The 25374-nt window shown below is 32.0% G+C and overlaps 1 protein-coding gene across 1 annotated transcript in view; it reads right to left on the bottom strand.

Annotated features, from left to right (window-relative positions):
* The window catches only part of Cbp53E (Calbindin 53E), a 125788-nt gene that overhangs the window by 44094 nt on the left and 56320 nt on the right, over positions 1-25374 (bottom strand). The window contains exon 3 of the mRNA XM_077427097.1: positions 16607-16692. Coding sequence (XP_077283223.1) covers positions 16607-16692 — 86 coding nt within the window. The remainder of the gene's footprint in view (positions 1-16606; positions 16693-25374) is intronic.

Below are 25374 nucleotides of genomic sequence, written 5' to 3' on the forward strand. Positions count from 1 at the left end.
ATATATTTTTTATTAATAAAAAAAATATTTATTTATTTACAAAGCAATACGTAATATATCTATTAACACGAAAAAATGTAATTATGATAGTAAACTTATTTAAAGTAGCTTCATAGAAAATACTAATATATTTAAATGAGAATCCGAAAGTCTATTTTAGATTTGGTACAACAATTTCTAGCAATGGAAAAAACTCTTTTAGTTTTGGTTGAAGTTGGTTTTATTGTTAAAAGGGACGAAAACAATTTTTTAAATTATCGGTTTTTTCTCCTGTCCGCATGTATATTTTAATTTCTTTTTTAAAGTCGAGGCTAATTTTTATTTACGTTATTTTGTATATTCGTCTTTGATAACTCCTTATTTAATTATTTTTTATTTATATTTTGTTTTGTTTTATTTTACTTTTTCTTTCTCCTTTGTACATTTTTATATACTATTTTAATTTTGCTCAGTGTAAACAAAGAATGGGATTTATGGATTTTATTTTTAATTTTTACACTTTTGTTATTTTTTTTTTCTCTCTGAATGATGTATTATTTTCCTTTTGTTACTTTTTTTTTTATTATTTTATGTTTTCTGCTTTTGCTTTTTTCCTTTATTTACAGTTTACTTGTTTTTATATCATGTTTTAATATTAATTCTTCATTCATCGTCAAACACACAATTGTTTCATCTTCATCCGAATTTAAAAGAGTTTCTTCCATTGTGGAATCGTCCATACAAGAAGGATGTACTCGCTTCATAATAGTTTCACTGTAGGATATACATTCGCTTTTATTACAACATTTAAAGAATGCTTTGTTCGGTATAAAATCAGAATTATTTGAAATTTGTGTTAAAAAAATCAGTTTTAGGCTTCTTCTTTCTTCGATTTTAATTTTTGAGAATATTTTACGATTCTTTGTGTATTTGATTTATTATTTCCCTTCGTGCAGTCGTGAAAATGTTGTATGTTTACAACATTTTTTTAAATTCAATTCCCGGGATTCGAGATAAAAATTCCCGGGACACGGGACAGCAAAAATTCCGTGAATTCCCGGGAATGTCTGTCCCGGGTCGACCCGGGTCAGAAACCCTAGTAGGTACCACTTCCGGTCAACTTAAAAACTTAACTTTGTATCGATTAGCATTTCTCTAACTGATACTTAGTTTCAGTTCGATTGAAAATTATCTTTAGTGCTGCTGGTGTTTGTGACTCCAAGTCGATCGTTTCTAATTAGAGTTTGCTAATTTGTCTGAATTCATTGTTAAAACGGTTCCTCATCAAAATTAGTAAAAACCACCATGTCACCACTATTTTAATATGATTGAAAAATTTATAATCTATAAAAAATTATGAGCCGTTATAATTGAAAGTGGTATATGTCCACTTTTCTATATTAAGTACTATCTCGCAAAACTTTAAATATAATATGTTGTGTTTAACTATATTTAAAAGTACTGGTGGTCTGTAATACGTTCATTCTGCTTTTCCGAGATTCTGGATGTATCGAATTAAAATAAACAATAACATATCCGCCGATTTCAAATGTTCAGGTTTAATACCATAAATATATGTATGTCATAAAGGGGCAACCCGATAGTGGCTTATTTATACTTTCCCAAAGTATAAATAAATTTGTAACAAGTTGTGACAATATGACAAGGCTTTGTAACGAAAATTTTGTTTCGATAGCATCGGGAAATTTTCATCGAATAAATTGTTGTTGGTTTTTTTTTTTACAAATATTTCCATTAGTCATACTTATGTACATACATACATACGTAGGTAGATATAATCTCAAAAAGCATAAAAAATCGAACAAATTTAATTTCTATACACCAGCTAAAATTCGAGCCTAGTACCATTGTACAGTGTATAAACAAACGCTTGCTGATTTATAGCAGAGGCTATATGAAAAATAATCAAATCACAAATAAAAGACATGATTGATGACATTTTGAGGAATTTTCAGAAAATTTTTATCGATTAATGACCCCTAACGAGCGGTGAAACGTGATCGCTTTCGACGAATAATGGCCGCGCCGAAGGGCTAATAATTTTGCTCGTAACGATCTGGATTGTCGGATTCAACCATCTCACATACATACATATCCCACACGGGTCGTGTCGTATTACATTATCAGCTTTTTTTTTTGTTTTTCAGCAAGCCGCGCCCACGCGAAAACGACCGGCCGTTACGAGAGAGTACTACAGATAGCATGCTTTAGTATTATAAATGTAGCGTAAAAGTGAACCAAGCCCGGCCCGGGAGGATCTCGTAAAAATGTCAACGCTTTTGTGTGCCATGAATGAATAAACAGACGTATGAAAATTGGCTAATCAAAAATACAATAAACTAGAAACGGATATGTATGTATTATAAAATGTGTGATGAAAGTGGATTAGTTCGCATGTTTTTTTGGAAAAATCCGACAACGTAGATAAATACGGCAAATAGACGATAATGGAGTATTTTCAAACGAGTCTATTACGATTAATTTTCACCATCGTAATAATAATAATAGCTTGTATTCCAGACGATGAGGAGAATAGTGCAATCCCCAACGCCCATATAAATAATATATAGATAATAAAAAAAAGTATTGAAAAATAGTAAAGAAAAAAAAATACATAAGTAAATATATAAATATTACTGATAATAATAATAATAAATAATAATAATAATAATAATAATAAATAAATAATAATAATAAATAATAATAATAATAAATAATAATAATAGTAATTTAATGTCTATTCAAGGCGGTTGGTGTAGCAGTTCCAGAAGAATGCAAATGAGAAGATGCAGCAGCAAGAAGACAATTAGGCGATAAAAATATACGAAGACGTAGAGAGGCCGCTCTCATCCTGAGAATGGCTTCAAAGTGAGGCACATGCCCTTCCACAAACATTTGCGACGCGCTGCAGCTCCTAGGTAGCCCGAAAAGATCACGGTAACGGTTGTTGTATTGTACTTTTATCTTCCTCATCGTCTCCCGCTTGTATCTGGTCCATAATTCACCAGTATAGAGGCTAGTACAAAAGGACATAAATAATTGTCTCTTAACCTCTACACTGGAGTGGAAAAATCATCTAGCCAGCATATTTGCCCTTACACAAATGGCTCTTCTTTGTCTTTCGTAATGGCGGATTTGATTTCCACCTATGAACAAACCGAGCAAAATGGCAAAGTTTTAAAACGATCGGATAAGAACCCAAATATCGTCAGACGAAATTAGACGAAAAAATCGAAAGCGAAGTAAGAAAATGCTAGTAAATAAAAAATGAGAACCTATAAAGCAAATTTTATAAAATATACCAAAATGGCAAAGTTTGAAAACGATCGGATAAGAACCCAAGTTTCGTCAGATAAAATCAGACGAAAAAATCGAAAGCGAAGTAAGAAGCGGCTAGTAATAAATAATGAGAACCTATAAAGCAAATTTTATAAAATATAGAGTGAAAAAAGAAAAAGTTATAGGCGTTTAAACAATCAAAATCTGACAAAGCGAGAGGGTGGCGAAAAGGGAAGAAACGATCGGAACTGTGTGGACAAATGCGGCAATGTGGACAATAGACGTCACCGAGAAAGATTATGGAGTATTTTCAAACGTGTCTATTATGATTGTTTTTCACCATCGTAATGGTGGACTTGATTTCCATATATATTGATGATCAAACCCAGCAAAATGGCAAAGTTTGAAAACGATCGGTGAAGAGTGTGGAAAAAACCCAAATTTTTTCAGACGACAAAATCGAAAGTAAAGAAAGAAGAGGCTAGTAAAAGTGTCTATTTAACACAACGAACTATGTATGTCGTCTCTGCCATAATTGTCGAGATGTCGACCGGGACAATTGGGAATTTAATGATATATGGGAAAATTGATATCCTCGGCCATGGAAGACCTTAAGCAACTTTTGATTATTTAAAATTTACTGAAAGACATTTCCACTGTAGAAAAATTCTAAATACTATGTATCGTCATTTTTTTTATACCTGTAATTATCAAAAAATAAAATAACTTCTAAATGGTCATTTAAAAAAAAAATCATTAAAAAGCGGGAACACTTGAAAATTCGGAAATTTGTTGTAGTCATGTAAAACCATCATTTGATGATTGTACCTCCTGCTTGCACAGTTCTTTGTCAAATGGCTCTCATTCCAAGAGCTATCTGACTTCTCAATGAAATCGTTGTGATATTGTTGTGAATATCATATTGATGATATTTTCAACCTCAATGGGCGTAGGTTATAGGAAATTATTTTAACCTATTTGTCTGGTAGCCTGCGCTCTTCATTATTTCCATAATTGAATGTGATGTATGAGTGGTTTTTTGATCTTCTCTCTTCTATTTGGGCCTCGCAGGGATTTTTTGTATTTGCGACTGGTTCTTAGATATTGGTGCTGGCTATACATATGTAGGTGCAAGACATTCCCCATTTTGTATTTTATTATTTGATATTTTTACTTAATCTGCTATTATTATAATGTTATTGTTTTTGTATGATATGTATAAATGTATTTTTTATATTTTGTGTATTTTGTATATATGTATGTGTGTATAAATTTTTATTTTTCTCATCTCTCTGTATTTTTTCGATCACTTTAGATCGCAGTAGAGTCTCCTGTAATGCCACAAACTTTCAAGCGTCTAAACTTAAACGTAAATAAATAAATAAAACTTGACGATTAGATTTCGAAGCCTAGGACTATTGCTCCCTTCGCACGGCTCTATGTATACGATTATGTAATTCAACTCGAAATTCACACTTGTCATTGAACCCTTGAGGCCCTTTCCCTTTTTATTCTTACATTTACTTGTTTTTCTTTAGTAGTCTTTGTCTATACATCATCTCTACATCTACGATGATTTTAAATCTGCAATAATTTTAACAGTAATATTTAACGATTGCTTATAGCAAGAATGATATTTCTCAATTATAATTCGTTCATAACTTACAGTCAGTTTGCAGCATTGTAATAAAGTTATGTGGAAAATGTATGAAATTTTATGTGGTATGAAATTATTGTCAACTAAATTACATTTTTAAAGCCTCAAAATGTTTGTGAAAATTTTAAAGATTACAATAATAATTACATAACATTGTTCTCGTTATATATTCGGTGTTACCGATATTTTCCGACCTTTACTTTCATATACATACATATACATACTATGTTAGTGTTATTTCGGTAATAGGATTTTTTTACGTTTAAGGCCACATAAATATAGATTTCATTCGAGGAACGCTAAATCGAAATAATATAAATATTTATTTTATTTATGTACGCCAACGGGAATTTACAAAGAATGAAAAAAAAATAGGGGTTGAATCAGATTTTTTCCTTTGGGCAAAATATTTCCCAGGGGGAGGGTTTGGAATTGAATTTCGGTTAGCGTTATCAATCACGCAAAGTTTGCAGTAATGGAAAATTCACATTGTACGTATTTTTCCCGATCCAAAAATTTTGTTGTAATTGATTTTCTATAAGCGATCCGTTTTGGCGAAATAGATTTCGTACTAGAAATACACATCTACGGAATATTTTCGAAACGGTATATAAATGTCTAGTTTCTTTGAATTGCACCACCAAATTTTGCACGAACATCAAATAAATGTCAACTGTCTCTTTGTAAATTAGTGTCACCATTCATGTCTGCTGGCGTTGAAATAGTCAAATCATCATTAAATTGAATCGAAATTCTCCATTGAAACAGAATTGAGAAAAGTGCGTGACATCACGCAAAAAAGGCCAATGTCAATGCATTGTAACAAGCTTTGTATATAAAACATTCATAGTTTGACGTCACGCATACTATCCCAAGAATTTTTCAAAGAAACTGCTAATAGAAAATGTTCTTAAGAAAATTCGATAGCCTCATATGAGGCTATTGTCCCATTTGATATAATAGCGTTTCAGGCAATGTGATAAAAATTTTGACAATAGAAAGATGTGACAATAGAAAACAGAGTCACAAAGAAAAAAATTAGACTATACATAAACTGATATTCTTAGGTTTATTTTAAGAATGAAAAGCCCCAAATAACTTACGGTAATAAAATAAGTCCTATCATTAAAATAGTTATTTTCTACATACATACATACACAGTTGCAGAAATTTTTGTGAAAATGACAGGAAAAGTCCTTTTTTCACATACATAGACATTTGAAATTTTTCTTCATATTTTATTGTATTGAAAAAATCTACAATACTGTACACTAAAATTAAATTTATTAATGATCTATGCGATTTAAAGGGATGATCAATCAATACTTCATAGTTTCGTTATTTATACGCAAAATCATGAGAGCTGAATTAAGAAAACTCTACAATGATGATTTTGCTGAAGTAATAGGGAAATATGAAGACCGTAGTCAAAATGAAATGATGATATAAACGTCATTTGTGGTTCATGTGAATGGATCAGAAAAAAATCGCATCGGAATCTAAAGAACAGGCTGAACTGACGTATATTTAGGTTTCTTTTTATGCAATAGATGCGTTTTACGGAATACTGCATAAAAACAGAGAAATTAAGGATGCGTTCCAATGTGCTGATCATTTAAATTTGGAAACTGACATGCCGCATTGTTTGGCCTGAGTTTGCACAAAACAAGGCCGGTTGGGCTTACTTTTCACCTTCCTCAACATTGACATGGACACATGTATATTAACCACACGAAAAGAGACCCGAGTGTACGTATGTACATATAGCGTAATTTTGATTTTATAATATAAAGTAATATAGAGAAAATCATAAATAATATTTTAAAACTGCGTATATTATTAAGTGCACATATGATACATATATCGGGTTTTGGAACTGAACATATGTAACTGAACTAGTAAAGTCTCAATGATGGCCTCGATAAATTAACAGCATTTTTTTCATTTAAATGATTTTCGTGTGTCTAAAAATAACCAAAATCGATACTTCAGTATAGCAGTTTCGTACCAGTCAAAGGGTTAAACGCCGCTTATTTGCACGGCAGCGAATCCGTTTTCGCTGACAAATCTGTTTACTGGCAGGAGAGCGTGCAAACAGACCGGTCCAGATGGCGACATTTAACCCAGCACACAAATACGTACACTTAACCAAACAAGCGGGCATATTTTCGCGGACAGATAGACATACAGACAGGCGCATAGTATAACAAAACTGGCACCGGTGAATGGATTACATAAAATCATATCTGAGACACGTCCCTTATTCAGTGTCGAGTTCAAATCCCGGTCGAAGCGCGTGCTCAGTTTGCGAAATATCTTAACGCTATACCGGCAGGTTGATCGCGAACGGTGAAGCACGGTTGCGAGCGGACGACGCGCAATTGCGTGCGAATTGAAAGTTTCGCGAGAAATATGGCGCGAGACACGGATGTTTTTATTTATGAAAAAGGTAAAATTTTTTCATTTAATTCGTCGTAACGACGACGACGGAAAAGGTCATGTTTTACATATTTGGGCGAAAACAATTTTTGTGCCTGGGGACAAATTCTGATGTGTGTGTATAGTATATTCGCGTTTCTTTCACATTTTGGAAACCCTTAAAATACGTGTATCGTTCGTATTCGTCGGCTCGGTAATAAATCCGCGGGAAGCCTTTTCATATTCAAATTTTCGTATAATAAAATTTGCGAACGTGTATGTTTCGCTGAAATGTGGATGTAATGTACGAGGGCAAGCGAAACCCTATTATTGACATCTATGATTTAGTATGAAATTTAACTTTTTCAACAATATATACCCGATATATAATAATACATACATATGAAATGGGTTTTGATTTATGTATTATAATAATACGAGATAATTTTGCAAACAATATATTATATTTTTCTCCTTATTCCGGCTTAAAAATTTCAATAAAATGGGTTTTGAATTTAAACGACAAATTACCCAATTTAACTTTTGCATCATTGCTTAGGAAAAATACTGGTAATCAAATTATTAGTAACCAATATACGTAATAAACTAGTATTGTGCCCAATGAAATATCATCGTATGGGCTATGGCGTATTAAGTTATTAAATTAAAAGAAATGTGTCGGTGCTGTGTTCGATCCGCATGCGGTCGTAATTTTTTCAAATACCTTTTTAATAAATTTACCTTTTTAATAAATAAAACTACCTACCTACTTACATAGAAACATTATAAAACACCAATAGAAAAATTAATTAATTAAATAAATTTTCAATAGATGACGGTAAAAGCTCAGAGACTTAGCGCCGTCTATTTTCCTAGAGGAAACATTGGTAGCAGTATATATATAAGTTTTATTCTTTCGATATTATATTCGTATTATAATTCGACGTACATCTGTACATTCGAATCGAAACGACTATTATAATGATACTAATTTTATAATGACAATATAGTGATATTTAGTTCTAAAAATTTTGTAAGATATAGTGCGAAAAAGTGAAAAATATAGGCCTTTGATCAATTAAAATCTGACAAAATGAATGGGGAATGGGGGGGGGGGGGGGGGAGCGGAAAGTCAAAAAGATAAGGCTACGGAGCTCTAAGTAAAGGTAAAGCTGTCACCGACTCCAATGTTTTTGAATCTTTAAACATATTCATTACGATTATATTTCACTATCGACTTAGCGGACACAATTGAAATCTTTATCGGGGGCCATTACTCGTAATATGGCAAGGTTTCAAAGCAATCGGAAGAGTTAATGGAAGGGAATACTTAACGTTGTACAAGTGAAACTAATAAAAACCTTGTAAAAAAAAAAGATCGGATAAGAGATAGGAGAGATAAAAAATGACGACTTACACGAAAACCATGTGAACTGTATAAGAGGTATGTAAAAAAGAATGTCATTTGTGTAATGCATAGTTGAGATTTGACGTTCCATTTAATGATGGTAAACGCTAGTTATGATAGACAAATCGTGGAAAATCTCAGTGAAAATAAAGTAAGACTTTTATTACATACATATACAATAATCTATATAATCTATTCTAAAACAAGTTCTGAATCAGTCAAAAGGAATGTAAGGAATAAACGTGTGGACATACAATTTTATTTGGGTAGACGAACCAAAAGAACAAAAGGCAAACTAAAATCCTTCAAAATATGCTCGTGTGGATTTGCCGAATTGTCTGAAGGGAATAAGAGGGCTCAAAGGGCAATCGAAACACACACATGTACAAGCGAAACTTGGGGCCTCTGTGGGAAACGTGCGCTTTTAAGGGCTATCACCGTCGAACCGAGGATTAAGGGCAGTTCCCTGGGCAGATTGATAAGGGTTTCGCGAGAGTAAGACGCGTCAGCTCTTCACTGGCGCGTTAAGGGTTAATCAACGACACCTTGCTGAATCCCTATAGTTAATTCACATTGTTCATACACCCACCCAACTGTAAAGTATAATAATACCCTTGGTGTTTGTGGAGAGCAACGAAATTAACACCCAGAACTAAACAATCAAAATATGTATATGTACGTAGACTTTGCTTGACCAATGCGAGATCATGAATGTGTAAACAGCTACGTAAATTGTTTGAAACACTGAATTTCGTCCACTTTTTGGTGCCTATATATTTATAAATTTTTTATCCTCTAATTATAATAGTTGCTGATATTTCAAAAGTTTTCATAATGAACAACATAAATTATTCAGAGAAGAGTTTGGGTTAAATTTGAACAAACGGTGATAGCTTTATATATTTTTTTTATCTATGTACGTAGTAACAATAGATGAAGTTTTGTGATCATGCGAAAATTCGAACTCGAGATTTTTTTTTATTGTATCCGGAAAGAAGAATTTTTACAAAGTTAAGAAACGAAAATTGCATTCTTTTCATAAATATGAAAAAATAATTCGAAATATTATAAATAAATATATGAAAATATATGTATATGTATGTATGTATATAAAAATAATATTATATAATATAATATAATTATAAATATTTAATATAATATAATATATGTATGTATGTATGTATGTATATAAAAAATAATATGAAATATGATTTAGGGTGACCTGTCCTGTTATGGCAAATACCATGTCAACACAATTGACTATAAATCGACACTATGTATATATATAGTTTTTCAACATCTCAAAATATGACGATTTTATATAAAAAAAATTCAGTTTGTCAAAATGTATCCATACATATGTATATGTCTTTATGATGCTTTGTTAAAATTATTATAAAAATTGTATACCGATGTTTGTAAATGGCCAGGAAATCGCATTTGGGTTTACCTGTTAGTCCTTCCTGGTATATATGTACATACATATATGTATGTACATATGTAAAAATAAAATAAGTTCATATGTATGTATGTACATATATATCAAAACACATTATACAATGTACATATGTATGTACAGAAATTAATTACAAACCGATGGTAAATGTATTGCTCGCAACAATCAGCAAATTCAAATTTCAGCCTTTTTTTCTCAATGTTAAAATTTTATTAAAATTAAGTCAGATAAATTGGCAAACTCTAGTAGGAGACGGTTGATATAGATTTAACAACCATCTATAATCTAGATTCTAGATCTTAACAGCAGCGATAGATCCAGTAAATATAATACATTTTTTAAATTCCGGGCGAGATTTGAACCCACGACCTTTCTATTGGTGAACAATGACTTTACTAGTAAGTTACGCTACCTTTCGATATGCATAGCTGTATTTCTTTTTGCAATTGAATTATTTCTAAATGATTCTCTGGTATGCGTACTTCAATGATTCAAATTGATATGAATCTCATTTTGTTACCTCTGCCACGTATCTCACCCTAACAAATTGAGAATGATAAATTAAGAAAATTTAATAAACTTTATGAAGGAAAAGTTGTCTACAGTTTCATTATATAGTGTATATTGAATGATAATAATAACTTTCCGAAAGTTCTTAACGACTCTGCGCGCTCATCACGCGAATAGGTCCACTCGACTGTTAAAAGCTGCGGCCTAAAATTGCTTTGTGATCGAATCACAGGCAGACTATTCGTGCCCCACGAACAATAGAAGCTTCTAAAAGTCCTCGAAAACGAGGGTCTGGAGATGTCTGGTCGAACGTCGTCGCTAATTGCTTTCGAAAATTGAACATGACATAAATAGGTGGGGAAATGTGTGTGCGTGTGTGTGTGTGTGTGTGAAGTGCTCGCAGCATCTCCAAAAACGTCTGGATAATAATTAATTACATTGCTTTAACATGAATTGGAGTTGTTGAGAGTCGATGGTAATCAAGGCGTGTTTTACTGCACGGAGTATACAATCGAGTTAGTTAAAAAGGGTGAGAGGGATAAAATTAGTTTTAAATTGGAAGCTAATTTTCAGATTTAATGTTAAAATACAGACTTGCGAGTCTCATCGTGTATTTAATAAATATACATACTGAGTTTGGATTAAAATTTGTATGTAATAAATATACATACATATACATACATACGTTGAAATTACACAAGTATGGGTGATGAAATAAAAATGAATACTTTATATGAAAAAATAATAAATATACATATATTAAATTGGCATTTAACTCTAAATATACATAGGGTCTATGTTATGTTTCATTTGAGAGTTCCAGCTTAGTTAAAAAATCTCTATTTTTATTATTACTAGCCACTTCTTACTTCGCTTTCGATTTTTACAAACCTCTTTTATGTTTCACTTACGATTACAATTCAGAAAAAAATTTGCCTGTTATCCGATCGTTTTCATACTTTGCCATATTGCTCATTTTGGTCATCAATATGAGTAAATGGATCCTCCGCCATTACGATGGTGCAAAAATATCGTGTTAGACGCGTTTGAAAACTCTCCCACGAAAAAGTGCCTGACGTTAATCGCCCAAATGTTCAGTGGCATTGTTCGTCCACGCGCTCGCCTCGGCGTTATCTTGGTGAATATCTAATTTCGTCGGACGAAATTTGGGTTCTTATCCGATCGTTTTCAAACTTTGCCATTTTGCTCGGTTTGGTCATCAATGTATGTGGATATCAAATCTGCCATTACGATGTTGAAAAATAATCGTAATAGACACGTTTGAAAACACTCCACTATCGTTCTCGGTGACGTTTATTTGCCGTATTTATCCTCGTTGTCAGATTTATCTACACGGTTCCAATATTTTTTTCCCTTTTCGCCACCCTCTTGCTATGTAAAATTTTAATTGTTTAAACGCCTGTAACTTTTTCTTTTTCACAAATATTTTATAAAATTTGCTTTATAGGTTCTCATTATCTCTCATATACATATATTGGGTAAACGGACTACTAGTCATATGTGAACCACTCACAGGACAACCGGTCGCTCTAGATCGGTCACACGTGATCACTCGTCACACTAAAACTGGTCACGAGAAAACTGGTCACACCCGAAAATTGGCCACGAAAAAACTGGTCACACCCAAAAATTAAAAATTGGTCGAATTTTTGGGTGTGACCAGTTTTTTCGTGACCAATTTTCGAGTGTGACCAGTTTTCTCGTGACCAGTTTTAGTGTGAAGGGTGATCACGTGTGACCTGTGTTGTCACACAGGGGTTGTCCTGTGACCGGTTCACATTTGACTAGTAATCACAGAACCATCTAACTGAAGTCTGAAGTCTAACCTAGAAAATGTTGTGGTCATTCATAGCATTGATTAACTTTTTTAAACTTTAACCAAACTTCAAAGATTTGTTTTAACTTTTATATTAATTTTGTTTTTCTTCCTCCAAAACAAACTTTCTAACCTATGTATATAGGCTTAATATATCTATGTATGTATATAGATCAAACAGTGATAGCTATGTACATATAATTTATTTTAAGCGGTACTATACGAGGATAAAAATAAACCTGGATATCGAAACAATTTACAGAGAAAGAGGATTTTTGAACGAAATATAATTCTAATGATTAGCCTTAAATATGGAAACTTCTTATACAAAATGAGATCCAGAATAATATGCATACTACGTACGATGTAATATGCACATACATAGGTAGACGTAGGTGTTTTATTTGCTCATTATATTTTAATAATGCAAGAGGAGGATGCACCAGCAGCCACGGTGTTAAAAATGAAATTTATCGTTGCTTCAATAAAGTCATAGTATGAAGGTTGAAGTTCGTGACTACGAATATTACGTGTTGTTTGCCAGTAGACAAAAGGTTAACAATTCAGTTAATATTTTGTATCCATTTTAGAGAGGAATATAAATATCGAATTGTATTTAATGAAAACTTCGTTGGCGATTAATTGAATTGAATTATTATTTCAGGTAAAATTGAAATTTACTTTCGCTTATATATAATTGGAACGCTTTATGGAAAAGCAGATCCTCATTTTGTTTTTATTTTTTTGCAGAATTTTCCGGACCATGAGTTATACGATTGAAAATTTTTGATTTTTAGATAAAGCAATGTACTCTTAAAGAAAGGATAAAGTACAAAGAATTTCGATTTATTTCCCCTTAGGACGGAAAAATTGAATTTTCTCGTGGAGAAGCAAGTACTGAAGCGATATTTTTTTAACGATTGTGAAAAAGTTCTATAAAATGGAAAAGTTATTAAAAATAAATATCATTTTTTGAGTTTTTCCTTTCGGACATTTATTTTTCATCAGCTCTATTTGATACTTTGATGGTTCATTATCCAAAAAGTTTATTGTATCAGAAACAAACATACACTTTACAACTATGTACAATGTCGATGGGAAGGCGTACGTTACGCTGTCAGTTACAATTAGTATCGGGCGAAACTTTTACGCGTGAGCTGAAACTAAATATTTCCTGGACCGGAATAAAATACACAGTAACCATTTCTAGAAGAATCGATGAGGCAAAATTGTTAAACAATAAATCTAACTTGAAGGCCGAAGCTTTGTACAAACTCTACGCTGACTACTTTTAAATGAGAATAAAGGAAAATAATAAATGAGCAAACATCCCACTTAGCGAGATTGGCAAATAATACATCACAAATATATATTTGTGCTAGTTTAAAATTAATTGATTTTGAAATACATACATATATATATATATATATATATATATATATATATATATATATATATATATATATATATATATATATATATATAAATCTTATATATATGTATATATATATATATATATATATATATATATATATATATATATATATATATATATATATATATATATATATATATATATATATATATATATATATATATATATAAGATATATAATGTACTTAGTAGAAAATTTGCAAAACGTATTTACAAAAAACAGTTTAAATTAAGTATAAAACAGACGAAATGTTTACTTTAGCATGTTATGATACGCTAAGCGGAAGTTTTTAAATACCCGCTTTGAATCGTAAAGGAGTTCCATGTTACGATGCACTTTCTGTTTCAAGTCAATCTACTCTTGTTATAGAAGGTTTACATTTCAAAAATTATTCTATAACAGTTTTCAACAATTTAAAAATAAGTTTTGTAAAATAATTCTTGTATTGCTAAAATTGGTAGTAAAAAATTGAAAAAAAACTTACGAATTCAGATAATCGAGTCTAAAGATGAGCGAGAATCAGTACACAATATTTTTTAATAATTTCTACATTTACAAAAATCTATCATATATGTATATTATAGGTAGTAAAAACCTATAATATATATAATAGATAGCCCTGATTTTTTATACCTATACAATACATATATAAAAGCAGGGCTTAGAGTTGGATCAAAATTTATCGATTCCAACTTGAATGATTTTAGCAAATCGAATTTTCTTGCCAGCGTAAAATTATTAATAGTAAAAATAATATCGATTTTCAAAAAATAAAGAAATTAAAAAAAAATCACTAAAGATTAACAAGCAATCTAATGTATTGAATTATTGGTTACGAAATAGAAATAAATAAAAAGCAAGTACATTCACAGTCGGTCTCCGTGACGAGCCAGAATGTTAAATTACAGAAAACACAAATATCGGAAGGCAAAGATCGAAAATCGAAAGATCTTAAGTCGAAAGATCAAAAAAAAGGTTGCATAGTAAACGGTACATACTCACTTAATTTGCGCGAGCAGGGTACAACAGGAACAAGAGGAACATGCTTTTCCTCCCGTATTAATGTGCGCGCGCAGAATATGGGAGGAAAAGCCTGTTCCTCTTGTTACTGTTGTACCCTGTTCGCGAAAATTAAGTGAGTATGTACCGTTTACCATGCACCCTTTTTTTTTGATCTTTCGACTTAAGATCTTTCGATTTTTGATCTTTGCCTTCCGATATTTGTGTTTTCTGTAATTTAACATTCTGGCTCGTCAGGTAGACCCATTCACAGTATATGTTTGTATTTATTTAAATGAATTTTACACAAACAAATCAATTTAATAAAAAAAGTATATGACAGAGGAAGCATCGGCTTTGGTCAGAATACATCAAAATATGTGCACTTCGATTCAATTTTATTTATAATGTAATTTAATTAATGATTTTTATCAAGAAATTAAATTAAATTTCAATTTATTTATCGTTAACTTAATAAAATGACACCACGACACCGACTCCGACTCCACAGCCCTGTATAAAAGTCTAAGACGCAGTTTTGTACATCCATTCATCCGTTCGCGATGAACGCGTTTCGCAAATCGTAAAGCTATGCAAAATAAACCTGCAGAGTGAGTGAGACAGCACGAGACATGGCGCGTGCTTTGGTGGGTATGTTGGCCATCGACGACAGAGTAGCGCGAAGCGTGTGCGCAGTCAGGCGTGTTTACAAACTATCATACAAACACGAATTTTTGTGCACTAGATATTTATTAGAATTATGCTTATGTTGACATTCCAGGAAAATTAATTTTAAAATCAATATATTAACGCTCGTATCGTTTTACTCAGTTTGAAAAATATCGAACATTCATTAAAAAACTATCATATATGTACAGTACAGACAAAAAAGTTGGTCCACTTTTTTCCACTGACGAAATCAGCTATTAATATCAGCGAAAAAAATAGTCGTATGATATACGAGAAAGTAGGATTCTGATAGCGGAGTAAACTTCAACAGCGTGCAAGTTTAATATATGGCGGTCGAGAAGGCTGTAAAAAATGAAAACGCAAAAAAAAACACTCACAAACCGAGCGTGGAAATTTTGAGAACTTCCAGTCTATTCGCTCGGCACGGTGTGGTCCAAAAAAATGGGACGCTTTAAATCATTCAAGTCCATAAGCGACCAGAGCCATTTGGGCGGGTCTCGTACTTAAGACCTCGGGGCATATTTTAGCACGCGAAAAGCTCTAGTTCGACGGAGTGGAGCTATTTGCGGTTGTTTTTTTATTCGCGTCGGTTTTAAAGGGTTGAATAAAATGTATCGATAGGTGCGGTATTAAGCCTTTTAAAATGATGGAGTGTTATAATCGATCATGTGTATTTGTGTTAAATTGAATTTTCATCATGCGAGATTGATTGATCGTTCCGGAAACAATAGGGGGAATTATTTATTTTGCTTTTCGCTTGACAACATTCCAATATTGAGATTATTGTATATTATAAAAACATCGTGAGTTCATTTTTTATGCGTAAATGTAACAGATTTTATGATTTTTATTTATTAAACACGCGTTGATTGTCAACGGGCAAAATCAATAACGTAATAAATTATTGAAAATCTTACCTCTGGACTGATATCAGTGACATTGGCGCTGGATACGAATTCTCGCAAGAAGCCATCAAGCTCTGTGCCTTCAATGTAACCGTTACCTGCAAAAAAAAAAAATTAAATGAGTCAAAATTTTGAGAGCGCAATAGGTTAAATTTCGTAAAAAATTTTTATAAATAAAATATGCTACGTATAAATTATAGTTTGACTCAAATATATTTAAATTATAAATAATACCAGTATGTGAATTTTGTTGTTAGAATTACATACATACTAATAAACTTACAAAAAAATGGTAATTTTTTACATTTAAAATAAGCGTTGACCTTTTCTCGTTGATTTGTAATGTAATATAATAAGATTCAAGATTAAGGGAGTTTGGCAGGGAAAAACAGCGAGGGCGACGACATGGAGGGGGAGGGGGGGTCATTACTTATTTTAATATTTGAATTTATTCGAAATAGTCGTTCGACTTTATTTATGGCTCGAACGTTGCAAAAATTTTCCACACCACTCGCGTCGTAAATTTCGCGAAAAGGCCGAATTAGCTTTAAATATGACTCCATTCCGGCCCCTTCGGCCAGGGGTCGTAAATCATGCTCGCCCATTTTGCGTCCCTTTTAACTATACATACGGCAAAACATTTTCTAAAATATTTCTATACAAATAATGCACAAAACACAAATATACACATGTAAACACACTTATAAGTACATATATGTATACGTATATCTAAATTTCAAGAAAATATCTACCCTTTATAAACATATGTATACATGTATTTAAAAAACGGTCAAAGCTCTACAAATCTAATATATAATTTCGAAAGAGACTTTGCATATATGTAACCTTGGTTGGTTGGTTGGTTCGTAGACAACAAATTCGATTTTTTTTTTCGATTCATAGGCGCCTATTCAATTTGATTCAAAGGATTCAAAGTCCCCGGGGGCGCAGGCGCCGGATTCTGGTATACATATAATTTCGAAAGAGACTTAGTATATATGTTTGTTTGTTCGTGACAGTCAATTTAATAAAAAACAAATGAGTATGCAAATAAATTTATATGAAATAAAATTATTCAAATAAATTTAATAAAATGTTTACTATTAAACTAGTCATGTTTAAGCGGTTTATGTTACAAATACCGAGCGAAGACGGGTAAAACCATTAGTAATACATACTTTGAAGAAAATATATTTTTTCAATTGTTTATAAATTTTGGGTTTGATTTTATTGTATAACCAATGATATTATGTTCTAAATATTACTTACATGCATTTGGGTATGTATGTAGTCTTGTTTGCAAGACTACATACATGCAAATGTACATACATATGTTTTGTCGTGTTCTAGAGGTTGCTTGTGTTTGTTATAAAGATTCAGTCAACATCCCGATAAATATTGCTGTATTTTTTTTAACAGTTTCTATAACACTGAATCATTATATTATAAATATTTCAATTATCACTAATATGTTCGAAGAACACTTCATTATTTGAACGAAGAACTAAAAAGACACGTAGAATTGTTTATAATTTACTGACTATACTGTACTCGTTGTATCAGAGGTTATGACTCTTTCGATGAGTTGGATGCTACGACTGACTCTCGTACCTCGGGAACGGTTTATATAATGAATTTGATGATGTTAATGTCATCATTTTTTTGGTTTTATATTTCCCATGTACGGTTCTTGTATTTATTTAAAATTATATCAAGGCGCGCTATAGCGGCACGGGATACGTAACAGTATATAAATATGTGTATGTGTGTACGTTTAGGTTATTGAGATATAATAGGCCTATATTTACTTGGTCAGTAACTTTTAACGGTTGATTTGGTCAGTAATTTTTTACGTTTGATTTGGTCAGTAATAAGATGATCTGTAAGTTATATTATCGGCCACTGACCGGAAGACTATTATCTGTTAGTCAAAAAATATTTACAGAAATGTCTGCCTTACTGACCGTTTATATATATGTATATTTATTTATACAGGTATACACCCATTTTTTTTATTTATTATTAGAATTATTTAAGACTAATTACAAACATTGTTCACCAAACATTGAAATCATCATGAAAATATCTATGAAAAGAATTTAACAGCATTTTTAAATATCAAATTATAAAAAGACAGGATTGTGAATTTGTTTGGAACCGTTTCCAATGATATGTATCAGATAAATTGGTAAACTCTGACAGGAAACGATTGATTTTGGGGTCACATATCCAAGGATGTGGCCAGCAACGAAGCCAGGGATAAAACCCGCGACCACACAATCGAAAACATCACACGCTAATCACTGATCTACATATGTTGCTGGTAAAATGTAGATAGTACACTACTATCACCGAAGTTACTGACCATTTATTGCAAAAATCCCGAGATAAAAAATGTGTTGAAAATATTCGTTCAAAAATTCACCTTTGAAGAGTATATCGATTAATATTGAAGTTTGGCATAAAAAATATGAAGTTTAAATTCACTTACTCTTAGAAAGTACATTTAAATTTTTTATATGAAGTTCGAGATAAATATACAATATGATTTATGAGAAAAAATATTTTCCATTAAAAATTAAAGCTCTGGTATTTTAAAATTCTTTTTCTTAATCTTTTTAGTGAAGTTCAATATTGAATGTTCCAAATTAAACAAATAAGGTCTATGTAAATATAAAATATGAATAAATTGAAAAGAATCCGCCATAACGAACAAAACTGAAACGAGAAATGCCGAGTCAAATATATAAAGGATTTCCATTTGATTTATACAAAATTATTGATCTTACTATTTTGCTTCAGTGTACATACATACATATGTATATAATATTATTATGTATATCTCCAAATGAAACATTTCAAATTATTGAATTTCCCAACATCATAACATACATATGTATGTTTCGATTTAGAAGTGAGTTTCAATACGTTCTTATGAACACTAAAACTCAATATGTTATTGAATAAAACATCGATACACGACACAGGTATAGAAGTATAATGTTTCGTTTGTATAAGGAAGTTATCGCAGGTGAAATAACACAATGGTTTGTTCGTCGAAAAGCTCATTTCCGCAAGCTTCCAGGTGTTTAGGTCCGATTTCCCGGACATCCCGCAATTTTCCTGAAGCTCGACGTTACTCTCCGGAAAACTTGCTTTTCTCGCAGTGCTCTCACAACCCCGCCATCGTAAAGCTTTTCCGGGAAAGCCTCGGCAGTCTTTCTCGCGTATTGATCTTTCACCTGGCGACGTGTGTTTTTTTTCATCTTACTTCTTCTCCTCCACTCTTTTACGGTTTATTGAAAATGTGTTCGCACGCAGGTGTGTACAAATAGTCGTTTGCCAAGTGGCGAAGCTTTGTGAAAGCTACCCGTATACATATACATATGTATAGAGATGTGGCGAAAGTTGCGCATTGCATTGTTCCGTTTCGCATAGAAAAACCGATATCCGCAAACTCTAAACATGTGATTGATTGTTTGCGGTTCGAAGCGGTTAGTGGCAATACTAGGATTATTAGGTGAGATATTGTTTTTCCTTTTTATATCGAACTAGTGGTTTTACCCGGTTTCATTCGGTATTTGTAATATAAACCGCTCCCAAACAAACCCTACAACCATACAAAGTCTGTTTCGAAATTATATATTAGATGAAACTATAATACAATACAAATAATATGCATGTCTAAGGTATGTACATATTTGTATACTTAAGTGATGGAAAGTTTGAATATTATAAGCGGATGAAATTTGGCTAGTGTTACATATTATGTAGAATGTTGCAGAAGAGTTATGTTGCATTCATAGAAACTAATGAATTTACAGTTAGAAAATATATGAGATGACGGACATTTTTAATCTATGTATTATATATAAAGATTTGATTGTTTGTCTACTTAATTATTACAATTTTTAATTTAGAACAACTACATAACTTCGATATAAGATCTAATGATACGTTAAATAAGACCAATTTTCACCTGCCCGAGTAACGCTAGGGAATTCAGGTAGTGTAATAGAATTTTCTGTGGAGCTTATGGATTTTACCTATGTACATACATATGTATATTATTTATTTAAATATTCGCCACAATGACATTACAGAGTATTCTAACGCGTTGCTCTGACCAGACATATAAATATAATACAAATATTATACTATATATAAAAAAAATTAGCGATACATCTATGTATGATATAGATAATAAATTTTTGAAATCATATTCAAATAGTGGTGACATAGTGGGTGGGATGGTTTTTGCCAATTTGATGGAGGAACCACTCCAAAAATGAAATCAGATAGTTTGGCAAACTCTGATAGGAAACGATCGACTTGGAGTCACAAATATGCAAGTCTGGCCAGCAGGATTAAAGATTATATTCAGAATTAATTCTTTTCATTAATCGCGGTAAGCTCACGGGATCAAACCCAGTGACCTCTCGGTGCTTAGTATCAACGCAACCACCGAGCCATGCTGCTGGCTAATATTATTTTATTTTATTTTTACATAGATATAAGATATATACCAGGAAGGCTTGACAAGAATACCCTAATGCGCCTTCCTGTCAATAAATTACAAAAAATACAGCATTTTATTATTACATAAATAACTGTATTTTCCAGAAGCTGAAGAACACAAAATAACAATTAATTAATAAATTAAATACAAAATTAATCCATTGAGACATCTATGGATTTAGATTTTGTACATAATTTTTACAAACTATACACACAATAAATACAGAAGATATCTGAAAACAGGAAATATGATTTTTTTCCAATTTTGAGGAACCGTTTTAACAATGATCAGATAAGTTGACAAACTCTGATAAGAAATGATCGATTTGGAGTCACAAATATCCCTAAATGTAACCATCAGTATAGCGGGTCGAACCCACTGATCACTTGGTGCTAAACATACACGCTACCATTAAGCCATACTGCTGGATATTATGAAATTTAGAAGAGTAAATGTAATGAATAAATTGATTAACATTAATAAATTTATTTTTTAAATAAAGCGGATGACGTACTGAAAATTTAAAAGTAAAAACACGATAAAAAATTATTTCAAGGGATATTACGATTTTGATGATTAAATCTGTATTCTATCGGATCTTATTGTGCGGATAATTTGACGCATTTTAGATAGTATATTATTCGTATTTAAATATAAAAAAATAAAGTTAAAAATGTCGATAGATTGAACAAATATACTGAATAAGTATTTTATTTATACCTTGAATAGGCTTAAACAAACAGAATAAAATAAAATCCCGGACTTTAATTAAAGGATAATTTCTACGGGAAAAAAAGCACATAAAAACCTCTCGCTTTCATCGACCCACGGAAAGCCCGAGAAAAAGCGAGAACGGAAAAATAATAATAAAAAATCGTTTTTCGTCGTTTTTCCTGTTAAATCTTCAGATTCCAAGGCATTGATGGGATTACTCTCGGAACCGGAATCCGGATCAAGAAAATGCTGCATCGCTACAAAGGATACTTATATTTAATTTTGGTTCATTCCGCAGTAGGCAAACTCTTGGTTCCTTTGTTATGAGCCTCTAATATTCGCGAATATCTTCAGGCTTAGAGACTTGTCTGCAAGTCTCTGAATATGATCAGCCCAACCTAAAATAATACTAAAACTAATTTCTGGATCAACGCAGCATGTAAATATGCTGGTGTAAATTGAAACTGATCAAAGCAATCAGAAACTGTAGAAACAGATTTCAGGTTATGTACATACATATGTATTCGCCGATGACCGTCAAACGAAATACATGACACAATACTACATAAAACTAATATCTGGGCCTGGTTTGGATATGATTTTTTTTGTACATATCTCGCAAGTTTTATCACGATACATTTTCTATTTTACTATTTCAACAACGAAGTTTTGACAATTGTAATCTTCGACAAGTGGGATGATAAAAACGAAGTGGTAGGACCTTAAAATCTAATATTTAATTTCGAAAGAGACTTTGTATGGAACTGTTGTTGGTTCATAGAAAAACAAATGAATATTCAAATAAATTTAAATAAAATAAAACTACTCAAATGAATTTAATAAAATGTTGCTTTTACATTGGCCATGTTTAAGAGGGCTGTACACCCGAAACTTTGTTGCCGTTCCTTTCTTCAATATATATATTGAGTGAATGCGACAATATATATCAATATATGTATATATTGAGTGAATGCGACAGTTTCGCTTCGATCGGATAGTACGTATTTTAAATCGACAAAATCGAGGTTTCGTATTCTCCTATTTTCTCCTCTAAAACTGGGCCAATTTAAAAAAAAATTATCATCGGTATGAGAAAGATATTTTCTGTGCAACTATGCGCGTATTTTTTTTTTAATCGACCGTTAAATAAGCACGCTCGACTCTATTCGTGGGTGTTAAAAAGAGGCGATTTTATAGATGTTTGGCGGCTCCTAGCTCCTATAAAAAAATAACTAATCAAAAAAATAAAACGATAGATGCATCCCAATGGTAGATATCCATAGCATATTAAAAAATAATTTCTCTAGTGCCATAATTGAGGAAGGGAGAAGTCTAATACGTTTGTATGGACAAGGCGCTGGTGTCCAGCCCTCTTAAGCGGTTTATATTACAACTAGTCTATATATGTATGTATATATAAAATTGAATGTCTTTTCGTCTATTTGTCTGCCTGTCTGTCTATCCCGTATAGACACCTAAACCACTCAACCGATTACAATGGAACTTTCAGGATTTGTTGTATGTCCGGGAAGCTTTTTGTGAAAAAAAACGGGAAAAAACTTCTAAATAAAGTTTGAAGCGCCATTGTGTAGTCAAGGAAATGTGTTCGTTGGTAACCACGTTACCAGTTGGTTTATGACAACACGACGTTGAAGAGACGTCAGTTCACTTGAACCATCACTTGAAACGGGAACGGGAACGGGAATTGCATGCCTTATTCTGGCATTGCAACGCATGTCGGGTTCAGCTTATAAAATATAGTATGCTAAAAGGTTCCTAAAATACGGTCTCAATCCAATATCAATCCAAAAAGTCGAAATCAGAGAGTTGACAAAGATAGAAGAGATCGAAAAGAGAGCGACGAGAACACCTTGACCAAAGAACAAACACCGCACGGCCATATCAATTTTATAAAAACATATTTTTATCATTCATTATTTAACCTATTAGGGAAGTCAAAATATATATGAGAGATAATTAGAGCAAATTTTATAATATAAAGTATGAAAAAGATAAAGTTATAGGCCTTTAAACAATTAAAATCTGACAAAACGAGTGGGGGGGCGGAAAGCCAAACATATAAGGCTACAGACTATTGGCAAAGGGTAATTAGATAGATTATTAGATAGATTCTTAAACGTGTTTATTACGATAATATTTCACCATTGACTTAGCGGACCCAAATGAAATCTCTATCGGCGGTCAAACCTCGCCGAATGGCAAAGTTTCAAACCGATCGGAAGAATGAAACTAATAAAAACCTTGTAAACAGCTGAAAAGATAACTATGTAAATAGTGACCGAGAAACAATTGTGAGAGGAAAATCGCTAGAGACTGATCAGTATGGATTTTCACATTAACAGAAATGAGGTATAAAAGGCCGGTATTTCGACACAGGCGTTACATCCGGTCTATCGATTTCCCCCGTTGAAATAATATAACGGCGGCGAACTTGAATTTTCCGAAAACACTTGATTATGTTTAACGGCGTCGTTTATCACACGTCATCCGTTTAATATAAATTTTTTCGCGAGTCACGCGTGATTGCATGTTCGCGAAACCACCGAATTACATTAGTTGTATATTTGCGAATAGGTGTGGGTGGGATTGTTATATTGTACACGTATGTATATATTTGCGTATACTTCAACGGAAAAAGCGATCGTCTGAAGTTTGTTACGTCGAAATTAATTATAACTTTGATGATGCGATCGTCGCTTGTATTGCCAGAAACTTTGCAATGTTCCAAACTTCACTGTGTGTTCTTGTTAAGTACATGAGCTTCATTGTTCAATTTTTTTCCCCCGTATTTTTTTTATTTTGGTAAGCCGTTCCTCTTGGGAGACGTTGGTTAAGTTGACGAAAAGAAAACTTTCAAGTGTCAAAGTGATGTTTTCTGCTTTGCACAGTAGAGTGGTTCGACTATTTGAATGTAAATAATGGATTTAAAATGTGTGCGTTCAATTTTTCCGTTTGTTTCTGCGCTAAAATTTGGAATACGAAATAATATAATTGAATTTATATTCAAATATACATACATATACGTATGGAGCATGTATTATTCAGATAATGTATAATTTGAGACGTTTTTCAAACGTCGTCCTTGAAAGGATGAGATGTAAATATGAGCCGTTATAATCGAAAATGGCATAAGTCCATTTTTTTCATTTTGAGAAATATCTCGTATAATATTAAATATAATGTTTCGCATTTAACAAAATAATGGTGGCCTGTAATACATTTATTCTGCTTTTCCAAGATTTTGGATATATCTAATTTAAAGAAGTGATATCAATTTGTGAATGAATTCAAACAGAAATGTTTTTTTCGGAACTGAAAATTTTACTTCCGCCCTTTTCAAATATGACGACTTATATTATATATGTATTTTAAATTGTTTCTGAGAAAAAGGCTAAAAAGTTATGTTAAATTTACACAACTTGTTACTCTGCGAAAAATGAGCGTACTCTCATAGAGTTTTCGGAAAATTTCGGCGGTCCATAATGAGTTAAAATATTAATATATTAATGCAAAAACATTGTATAAT

Source organism: Arctopsyche grandis, chromosome 3 (genome assembly GCF_051622035.1).
Source record: "Arctopsyche grandis isolate Sample6627 chromosome 3, ASM5162203v2, whole genome shotgun sequence".
Taxonomy (NCBI): domain Eukaryota; kingdom Metazoa; phylum Arthropoda; class Insecta; order Trichoptera; family Hydropsychidae; genus Arctopsyche; species Arctopsyche grandis.